Raw genomic sequence first — 10,369 nt, 5'->3', positions numbered from 1 at the left:
TTGAATAACCTTTTCTCCCACTGAAACAGCAGAAGCATAAAAAAGAGTGTATGAGTGTGAGTGTCTGTCAACGCTGTCTTACTCTGTGTGGGTAGACGTATTCTAGCTCTCTTCACCATGCTCTCGCTCTCTCTCTGTCTCCCTCTCTCCCTCTTGCAAGTATGACAGAGTAAGGGAGGAGTGTGTCCGTGTGTGTGTGTGTGTTTTCATGGGAAGTGGGACGGGGGGGAAAGTGCTGTTGGAACAGTGCCTAGGAGCTGAACATAGTGAAGCAGAGACGAAAGGAGGGAGGTGTGTAGAGGAGAGGAAGAGTGCGGCAGCAGTGTAGAGGAGAGGAAGAGGGCGGGAGCAGTGTAGAGGAGAGGAAGAGGGCGGGAGCAGTGTAGAGGAGAGGAAGAGGGCGGGAGGGAGGGAGCAGTCTAGAACAGAGGAGTAAAGGAGAGGAAGACCGAGAGGAGCAGAGGGGAGAGGAAGAGGGGGAGTGGATCTGACTGAGGAACAGGTGAGAGGAGTTGAGATTACAGGAGATGGGTGGAGAATAATAGAATAAAAGAGGTGCAAAGGGGGAGGAGTGGAGAGAGACGAGAGAGAGGTGAAGAGGAGAGAGAATGGAGAAGAAAAGAGGAGAGAGGGTGTTGAGAGTGTTGTGTTCACACCCGACTCACCCAACGGAAGAGAGGAGAGCAAGAGACAGATGACCAGAGACAAGGCAATCACACTGAGACGGTTGACTTAACACACCCACCAACGCACACACACGCCACACACACACACCACATATACACACACACACACACACACACACACACACACACACCACATATACACACACACACACGCCACACACACACACCACATATACACACACACACACACACACACACCACACATACACCTAAAGAGAGCAACTCAGACACATGCACAAAGACTTGTAAATCTGTTCAGACACATGTACAAGCAAACACACAGACAAACACACAGACAAACACACAGACAAACACACACAGACTTTCACTTTTCTCAGAGAACACTGTTCGCTAGGTCCAGAGGAATGCGTTCAGGAGGACGAGAGGCGACCAGGAAACACACACTGGACTTGGACCTGAAATCTCCCACCAACAGCCGTGTAACAAACACACACACACACCGTCAGAGCAAGACCAGGAGGACAGAAGCTGGACTGCACTCTACATTCTGCTGTGACAAGAGATGGGCACACACTCTCGTCACAAAACAATCTGTCACTTGGAGTAACACACTGTTCCTCATCTGATCTGAGCCAGAACGGAACCAAGCACCTGGAACCTGGAACATTGACTGTGTCCAGCACATGCTTTGGGCTTTGACCACCTTCATCCAGGAGGATTACACACAGACAGAGACCCAGATCTAGCCTCTGACCTCTCACCTGTAACCTGTGGCTGGCGGTGTGACGGCTTGTCTACTGTGGAGCAGCACCTACTCTCTTTCTCTGTTCTCTCTGGTCTCGCTCCTTACATGGTCTCGTTCTTTAGTCTCACTGTCTAGTTTATTATCTTGGTCTCTCTCTTCTGTCTTTTAAGACTTCTTTGGTTACTCTCTCCATCTTCTTGTTCTCTCCCGTGTCTCTCCCTAGCCACTATCTCTCTCCTCCAGTCTTTCTGGTCTCGCTTCTGTCTCTCCCCTCCATCTCCCTCTCTGTCTCCTCACATCCTCCCGCTATGATGCTGAGGAGAGACCGTCTGCTCCTGTCTGTGACCCTCACAGCCATCTTCACTGCTGACCTCTACTTCGTCCTGCTCCCCAAGCTCCGCCACAGACAACCAGGACCAGTTGATGGAGGCTGCATTTGTCCCTCCTCCAGGGGGACTAACTTCACCCTTGGTGGGTACAGCGGCCTCACCACCCCCTGGCCCTCCAACACCACCTCCATGGACCTCCAGGGGATGGAGGTCAGAGCTACGGACAACCCTACAGATTGGGGCTCGAAGCTGGGGAGGCTGTTTGCTCACCCCCTGTATAACATCCAGACACCGGAGCTGGTGCTAGAAGAGAGGCTGTTACAGTCTGAAGAGGTAATGGGGTATTACAGGAGGAAGGTCTCGCGCTGGGAGAGGTGAGTACAGTACACACAGCCCTGAGTTTAGACATTTCTCAATGTTTTGTTGTGGTTGTGATTTAGTTTTGGTGGGACTAGAAATGTTATGAGACACGTGTGTTTCATTTACATTTTACATTTTAGTCATTTAGCAGACGCTCTTATCCAGAGCGACTTACAGTAGTGAATGCATACATTTCATATTTTTTTCCCCCCGTACTGTTTCCCCACTGTGGCTTCGATATGGTGGAGGGGTATCCCTGAAATTACGGCTGTGGATCCCTGACACATGCATAAACACACCGTTCTCTTTCTCCCTCTTTCTCTTATTCTCTCTCACACACGCACGCACAGACACTCAAGCATAAGCACGTCGACTCAAAACGTTTTATCTTAGGCAAGCAATTTTTCCATAAAGACTAACCCCGTAAAATGTCTTTAAAGTCGATGTTGCAAACAGCATTTAATGGTGGTCTGGAAGCAGTACTCCAACATCATTTGAGAGGCTATGTCTGGATCTCCCTGTGCTAGGTAAACAAGACCCTTAAACCTGATGAAATCCTTTAAACCTGTGAGAGCTGAACAGACTGTAGCTGTCTTGACTCCTGTCTAACACTGTCCATCACAGCTCAGTGCATTCCCCTCAGAGAGATCCTGTTTGTGCTTCATTGGTGGAAAACCAGAAGAAATATGAAGAGAGGAGGTTTCTACCCCCCTGGCTTACTTTTAAATGGCACATAACAATAGATACCCCAGGGCTTAGAGTCTTGCAAAAATCTTGCAGCAGCCTGTTAACAGAAGAGAAATGGACTTAACAAGAGGATGGATGGTTTTCATAGGGACTTCTGGGGAAAGTTTTGACTGTTTTATTTGGAGGCTGAAATAGAGCAGTTATAGTTTACTGGCTTACAAGTCAACCACTACGATTTATGGTGTGTGTGTGTGTGTGGGTGGCATACAACAATAGTTTGAATCAAGACCACTGAAAGAGGAAGGCGATGTGGTGTTGCAGCCAGCTGCTTGGTTCCTAGTTTCTAGTTTCTGGGTTTGTGGTCTCCGGTTGTGGTCTGTGGTCAGCCTTCCTGTGACGACCCCTCCTGTCATCTGACCACAGCAACTGATGATGTTTGAACGCAGAGAAGCAACCAACCCTCCCACCCACCGTGGTCAGAACTGGCAGAACGGTGCACCAATGCACATGCTTCCCAAACCTCCTTAATGGTTTGAATGTTTGCTTTGGATCCGGGGTGATTCCTGCCCTTACTTTAAGTGTATGTTCCTGTGGGGATACATACAGAAGTGTCAGGAGAGGAAGGAAGGGGGATTTCTAAGTGAGGGCGAACAGCTCGGAAGCTTCGAGAGGGAGTCAGAGAGTCCAAGAGAGAGGTGGCGACTGTTTACTAGGCTTTAGTTTGTCTGGAATGCTGCCACTACAAATGTTTTCCTCCGAGAATAATCTGCATTTGTCTTTGACTGATTACCGCTGACTCTATTCTCCTCTGTGGAAATACCCTAAAGGTTTGGATGATTGTTGGTCCGGTGAAGGAGCTGTTGTCCTCACCATGGATGTTGCAAGTGTATTTTTAAAGGCGCTTTCAATAAAGTTTGATTTGATTTGATACTGTATGAGTTTCACAGTGTGTATCACAGGCTTTCAAGGATAACTCCACTGTTTTGCATACTCTAACTCTTCTCTCACCCCCTCAGGCATACATTATGACGTTGTACAGCAAGGACAAGGCTTTGCATAACCTTAACACCACTGTAACAACCCTCTCTCTCTCCCTCCCAGGCATATGAAGCTGTACAGCGAGGCAGCAACGTTGCTAGAACACCAAGCGACCTTTGACCCTGAGGCCAGCTGGCTGAAGTTCCACCTGGGTATTAATCGCTACGCTCTGTATGCCCGCGAGGACCCCACAATCACCCGCCTGCTGAAGGACATGCAGTCCACCGCCGTCATCAGCGCAGGTTGGACCTGTTGTATGAGTGTTATAACCATTCATATAAGCGGTATTCATTTGAGTGTTGCATTATAGTCACTGTCAACAGTGCATGCAGGTGCTATAGGACCCAAAGCTTTAATCATTTATATGATTGTTATAGGTATTCATTGCAGAAATGTCTTTATGCAGATTACACTCAAGACGAAAAGGCCCTCAAAGGAGCGTGTGACTGTACCCGGGGTAAGGTCCAGTGCTGTCTTGTCTACGTATCTGCTCTGTTTTGTTCCTCTATGATTTATGTGTTTTGTGTTCTGTGGTGGAATATTCTATTCAAGTGATAGAGACTTGGTCATTTCTTCAAACAATCATCTTTATTCAATATCGATTAATTATGGCAATAATTAAACCGTCGACTCAACACTCTTGACTGTTGGGTTGAGAGCCTACCCTTTACAGAACATGCTGTTTCTTATATACCTGATACCAAGATTGCTCAGTCATAGCTGGTTCAACTCCCCCCATATAGATTGGGGGCACCATAAGCCACTTTGGGTTCATCCTGTGGTCATCTGCTTCTGGTATTGTCTCCCAGATGCCAGGATAATTAGGACTACTGAGGCATTTGTTCTGTTCCTCCAGGCTAACTCTATCTCAGTGACACCCACCACATCTGATCTATGGAAGGCCAGCTGTAGGTTTTAATCACCAAGCCATCCCTTAATCAGTTGCCAGCCCAAGCTCCATAAAGACTTCTCTCAGTTAACTCAGAAAGGAGAGAGAGTCCTAAGAACCTGACTCTATTAAATAAAACAACCATTTGGTGCATAAATATAACATCATCTTGTAAACCTGCTACCACAGTTCTTAGATGCATTCCATTTGCTTAACAAGTTTCCCATGAGGACAGGGAGAGAAAAAAGAGAATCAGTTGACACGGTCATCTTCATGACTGGTTCTTTTGTAGTTTTGCTCCCTCTGTTATTTCCTTTGGTGCTCAGCCGTGCTATCAGAGCCGAACACCCAGTCGCACCACCGACAATACTTTTGTTTTCATCTGGTTCCAAGCCCCATAAATTAGCATCATTTTAATTTCTCACACTCTCCAGATCTTCATAAGTCACATCCCTGGAGACAGAGAGCAGAGACAGACTCATTTAGTTCAAAGGAAGAGTGTTCTTTAAAAAGCTTTATCTCATGAAGCAGGAGAGTGGGGAGATGCTACAACAGCCCACACACCGGCAATCTCCACAGCTTTGCTATACCTTCAAGCAACAAACAACTCAGACCATGGATACACACTCACACACTCACAGAGAGACAGACAGACAGACACACACAGCAATCTCATCTAACAGGGACCTGCAGCCGGCTGCATTCCAAGATTTGTAGAGCTTCCAACCACACTCCCTAAAAACAGGTGGCTCCAACCTCAGCAACAACACAAACACACTTCCAAGAACCCAAAATCCCTCTATTCCTCTGTCCCGCTTTAAAAAAATAAAATATTTATGGCTTTTTCAACCACTTCTGGAACAGTTGAAATAGCAACAATGTTCCCTTTGCACTTCAAAGCTTGTTTGTGTCTGTTTGATTTCCCTCCAGTTAAACACAGCGGAGAGAGATTGTAAACTATTAATAAGCCACAACTTCAGAAGACTGAGCTGAATCAGCTGGAATCAAGAGGAGAAGTGTGTATCTTTATGGTTACTGGTTAGCCTTGCTTTCTGCCACGCTATGCTAAATACCCTGACATACTAGAGAAACCCTACTGAGTGTAGTTCTCCATCTGTGGAACCATTACAGCCTCTGTCATGGTCTTATCATTGGGAACAGGTCCAGGCTGAAACAGATCTAGAGCAGAGAAAATAATATCCAACAGAATCAAATAGAAACCCCAAGGATTCGAGCTGCAAAATAAACTTGGGTCAGATTTCCGGCCAACTATGTGTTTTTTGGATAGGATTTCTAGCGAGCTTAGCTTTGCCAAGCTTTCTCTCTGTACGAGACGAAGAGCTGCCGAGAGAGACACAGAAGCTGAGGGCAGGTGGTTGGCTGAGTGGTTGGTTAGAGAAAAGGCCTCATTTAGTTAATTTAATTTCTGATCCGTCACTGTCTCTCTCTTTATCTTTCATGTTCTCTCTCGATCTCTTTCTCTCTCTTTCCCGGTATCAGTGGTGAAGCCCAGTGGATACCACCTCAAGCTGGCCCTGAAGATGCAGAACTTTGGCAAGGCCATGTTCAAACCCATGAGGTGATTGTTTTTTGGGGGAATCAATCAGGGGGAGTGCTCTGGTTTGTAGTGATATTTTGAACAGTGCTGTAGTTATATGAACCCCTCGTTAGCAACTCTCTCCTCTCATCTCCTTCTCTCAGACAGCAGAGAGACCAGGAGACTCCTGATGATTTGTTCTACTTCGTTGACTTCCAGAGACACAATGCTGAGATTGCTGCCTTTCACCTGGACAGGTAACCTTGGCAATCTGTACTCTCCTCATATTTATTTAGTTTTTTTTTATTCAACCTTATCTTACCTGGAACTCTCTCGCGGATTCAATCTATTTTCTGAGAAAGCATATAAGAACCCTTCAAATTGAATGATTTTCAAGCATACTGTATTTCCCAAGTTGCCTCCCAACAAACAGATCCTAAAATGTGTACCTCTGTATACCTTTGATTGTGAAAGAGTGTCCTTGGGGAGATTAAGGCCTCTCCACTATTTCAACACGTCTCCTTCCCAAGCCAAGCATTTTATTTCCACAGACTTAGGTGTAATTACTGTTGTCTACTGTAAAGTCTCTCTAACCTCCATGCCTCCAGGTTCCTGCACATTAACTGAAGTGAGTCATCAGTCACATACAGTCATTTGAGTCACAACTTATCAACCCAAAACCACACAAGACAGCAAGTCAACGTGGTTGATATACCTTGACGCACAACAACATTATGGATGGGTGTACATGGGTGTAGGCTAATAAAGCTCAAAGACGTTATCAAGTTTCTACGTTCCATACATTTTTACCTCACAATATGCCATTTAGTCAATTTCGAATTTCACAAAGTGGACAAGAAGAGAAGAAAAGAGAGAGTAAATGCTCAGTTATCATTCATGAATTGAACACTGTGACTCTACACTACCGTACTGTCTAAGGCTAGATACTGTATGTCTAGTCTGTCTGTGTGTTCCCAATGTGTTGTGTCTCTGTCTCTGTGTTGTGACAGAGGCTTTATCATTATAAGGCCCAATCAGCAGGTGAGATATGCAGCACCTCAATAACATCTACAGTATTTAGTCTCAGATACACACACTGATGACTGTTATTGAGACACACAATTCTGTCAGACTGTAAATATGGCCCTGGGGGCTGTTGCCACACATCAACAACTGCTAGGACTACACAGCGGGGAACGGAGGCAATTACATAGGCGTTATTATGGATAGAAATCTGTAAAGTTGAATTAAATTCCTGTGACTTTGCCTATGTCAACTGAGGTGAGAGATTGCAGGAGCTATGAGTTCATCTGACTTTCTATTGTTTGTTCTGTTCAGAATGGAACTCTTATTTCTACAACTCTGAGTAGCAGAAGATGTATGAGTTTGCGTTCATCAGAATGGAACTCTTATCTTTCTCTCTTCTAGAATCCTGGACTTCCGGAGGGTACCGCCAGTGGTGGGCAGACTGGTGAATTTGACAGGGGAGATTCTCCTGACCACTCACAATGAGGACCTTAGGAGTGTGTTCTTTACCTCACCAGGTAGGCATTACCCTACTGGAGCAATATAGTTCCACAATAAGATCATTTGGCTTGAGAGTCTACACACCTGCTACCTAGATCTTAATGAATTAGTCTGTGATTAAAAGGCGAGGATGAATACTGCTGGTTTAAACTAATCTACAGTATGTCTATGTATATTCTCTTTCAAACAGCGAACAACACGTGTTTCTTTGCTAAGTGTCTGTACGTGTGTAAGACGGAGTATGCAGTGTGTGGGAGCCCTGACCTGCTGGAGGGCTCCATGTCAGCCTACCTCCCCGGTCTCAGCATCGCCCCTCGTATCTCCATCCCCAACCCGTGGATACGATCATACACCTTCACTGGCAGGGAGGAGTATGCGTACAACCCTTACTTAACACTGAGACCTACTGTCGTCTCTTCCCATATGCCATTTTGGAGCCTCTCATTTCCATTTTGAAAGTTATCCATTTTACTGTTTTTTTGATAAGGTAATATGGCAGACTGAACATCTTGGTACAATGAATATGTTGTTATACTATCTTGTTACAATCTGCGTGTGTCTGTCTCTACCAGGTGGGAGGTGAACCCCTTGTACTGTGACACCATAAAGCAGCTGTATCCCTACAACTCAGGGAATCGACTGCTCAACATCATAGACATGGCCATCTTTGACTTCCTTATTGGTATGTACGACCACCCATCACCCCTGATGGATCCCTGTCCCTGTTCCATATGACACCCTATTCCCTATGTAGTGCACTACCTTTGTCTATACATTGAATAAACAGGCTTTGTCACAAATGACTCCCTATTCCCAATTACAGTGCACTACTTTTGTCTGTAGCCCTATGTGAGTGAATATTTGTTCTTGGCACTCTCCCTCAGGTAACATGGACAGGCACCATTATGAGATCTTCACCAAGTTTGGAGATGAAGGTTTTCTTCTTCACTTTGACAACGCCAGAGGGTGGGTACTAGAGTTGCTTTATAACTTCAATCATTGCACAATGGAATATTTCTAGTTCTCTTATGATGACATCACTTCCTGTGTTTCAGGTTTGGGAAGCATTCTCAAGATGAGATGTCCATACTGGCTCCACTGTCACAGTGCTGCATGTAAATATGGAGAGCATACACTGTAGTCACTAACACAGATGAACTAACACCAATATTGAACCTGTATTCATATTTAACTTGGCATGGCAATTCTCGGGTCAAGTCTCACTCTCTGCCTATCTCTCCCTCATTCTCTCTCCCCCTCTTCACTTCCATCCCTCCCCTCCCTCTACCCCCTCTCCCACCCCTCCTCACCTCTCAGTATAAAGCGTTCCACGTTACTGCGGCTGCAGCTCCTCTCCCAGGACCGCTACAGGCTCAGTGACGTGATGAGGGAGTCCCTGGGAGGAGACGCACTGCAGCCGGTCCTTACTGAGCCCCACCTGCAGGCCCTGGACCGCCGGCTGCAGCGTGTTCTGAAGACAGTCCACAGGTGTGTCCGCAGGCTGGGAGAGGCTCAGGTGATCACCACAGACTTTGTTGATACCTCCGCCATGCCTGAGTCTGTCAAACCAGTGTCTGCGCCCAACAAGGAGAGGTAACTAAGGTTAACAAGGAATTCAAAAGAAGTGCACTATAATAGGGGAATAGGGTGACATTTTGGACGTATCCCCAAGTCCTACAAGGGGAGGTAACTTTAGACCAAGGACAGCCTGAGGACCATGATGTCAGGTGACCTCGTCCTGTAAAAGCAGGAACCACAAGGTCTGGTCCCTCTCACAGTGTAATGCATTCCGAACTAGTCTTTGAAGTCAAACCTTTGGAATGATACGGTCTGCTTTGACAATAGACAGCAGCACTGCTTTCCTGCACTGTCAAAATGTCACACATGGCCTTGGGCTATGAGGTCACCTGAGGTCACCTTCCACCCTCTCTGGAGATCCCCTCTGCCTTGCAGTGCATTGAAATGGACCTACAGTATCAGTGCATCAAAGGAGCCTAGTGACTGTGGAAGAAGCACTGGATAATTTAAGATGATTTCTGCCTTTTCACGATTTCACACCTTTCTTCGGTACTCAACAGTCATGTGACTGTTATTTGAATTCTATGTAAGGATGATTGCACATCGGTTCTGTGAAGTAACCTTGTGCCAACAGATATTTAATCAAATATAAATTTGTAAATAAAGGTTATGATTTTGGGTGATTCATTGAACAAAATTCTAATACGAAGAAATGATGACACTTCAATACGCATTACATTTCCACTGCTTTCTGTTGTGTAACTGTTTGATTGATCTGGATTCACATTAGACATACATAGTGAAAGTTAAAAGAGAAACCGAGAGAAAGTGCATGGATGAAAAAGAAAGTGTGTGTATGAGGTGTTTCTTCCTACAGGAAAGTGTTACCTATTAAACCTTCATATAAACGGCCCATGGTTTTTCCAGATAGCATGTAGATGTCTAATACCCGTCTGTCTGTCTGTCTCATCAGGTGTCTGTCTGTCTTTCTGACTGTCTCATCAGGTGTCTTTGTCTCATCAGGAGGTGGCTGTCTGTCTGTTTAATCAGGTATCTGTCTGTCTGCCCTTTAAGCGCTTTCACAACCATAAC

The 10,369-nt window shown here is 45.7% G+C and overlaps 1 protein-coding gene across 2 annotated transcripts; it reads left to right on the top strand.

Moving 5' to 3' along the window:
• Nucleotides 1-429: 429 nt before the first annotated feature.
• Nucleotides 430-10,190, top strand: LOC115201401 (pseudokinase FAM20A). 2 transcript variants are annotated; one of them, XM_029764996.1, is made up of 12 exons: nt 430-502; nt 1,616-2,095; nt 3,870-4,048; nt 4,213-4,263; nt 6,196-6,274; nt 6,397-6,489; nt 7,661-7,776; nt 7,950-8,130; nt 8,332-8,441; nt 8,644-8,725; nt 8,815-8,874; nt 9,077-10,190. In XM_029764996.1, exons 2-12 carry the CDS (start codon nt 1,701-1,703, stop codon nt 9,354-9,356), a joined length of 1,626 nt encoding a protein of 541 aa, XP_029620856.1. In that variant the 5' UTR covers nt 430-502; nt 1,616-1,700; the 3' UTR covers nt 9,357-10,190. The 2 variants fall into 2 exon arrangements, with proteins under 2 accessions (XP_029620856.1, XP_029620855.1); XM_029764995.1 differs by having other exon boundaries at nt 433-2,095.
• Nucleotides 10,191-10,369: the final 179 nt, after the last annotated feature.

This window comes from Salmo trutta, chromosome 10 (genome assembly GCF_901001165.1).
Source record: "Salmo trutta chromosome 10, fSalTru1.1, whole genome shotgun sequence".
In the NCBI taxonomy this organism is placed as follows: domain Eukaryota; kingdom Metazoa; phylum Chordata; class Actinopteri; order Salmoniformes; family Salmonidae; genus Salmo; species Salmo trutta.
This window is presented reverse-complemented; position numbering and strand designations above follow the sequence as displayed.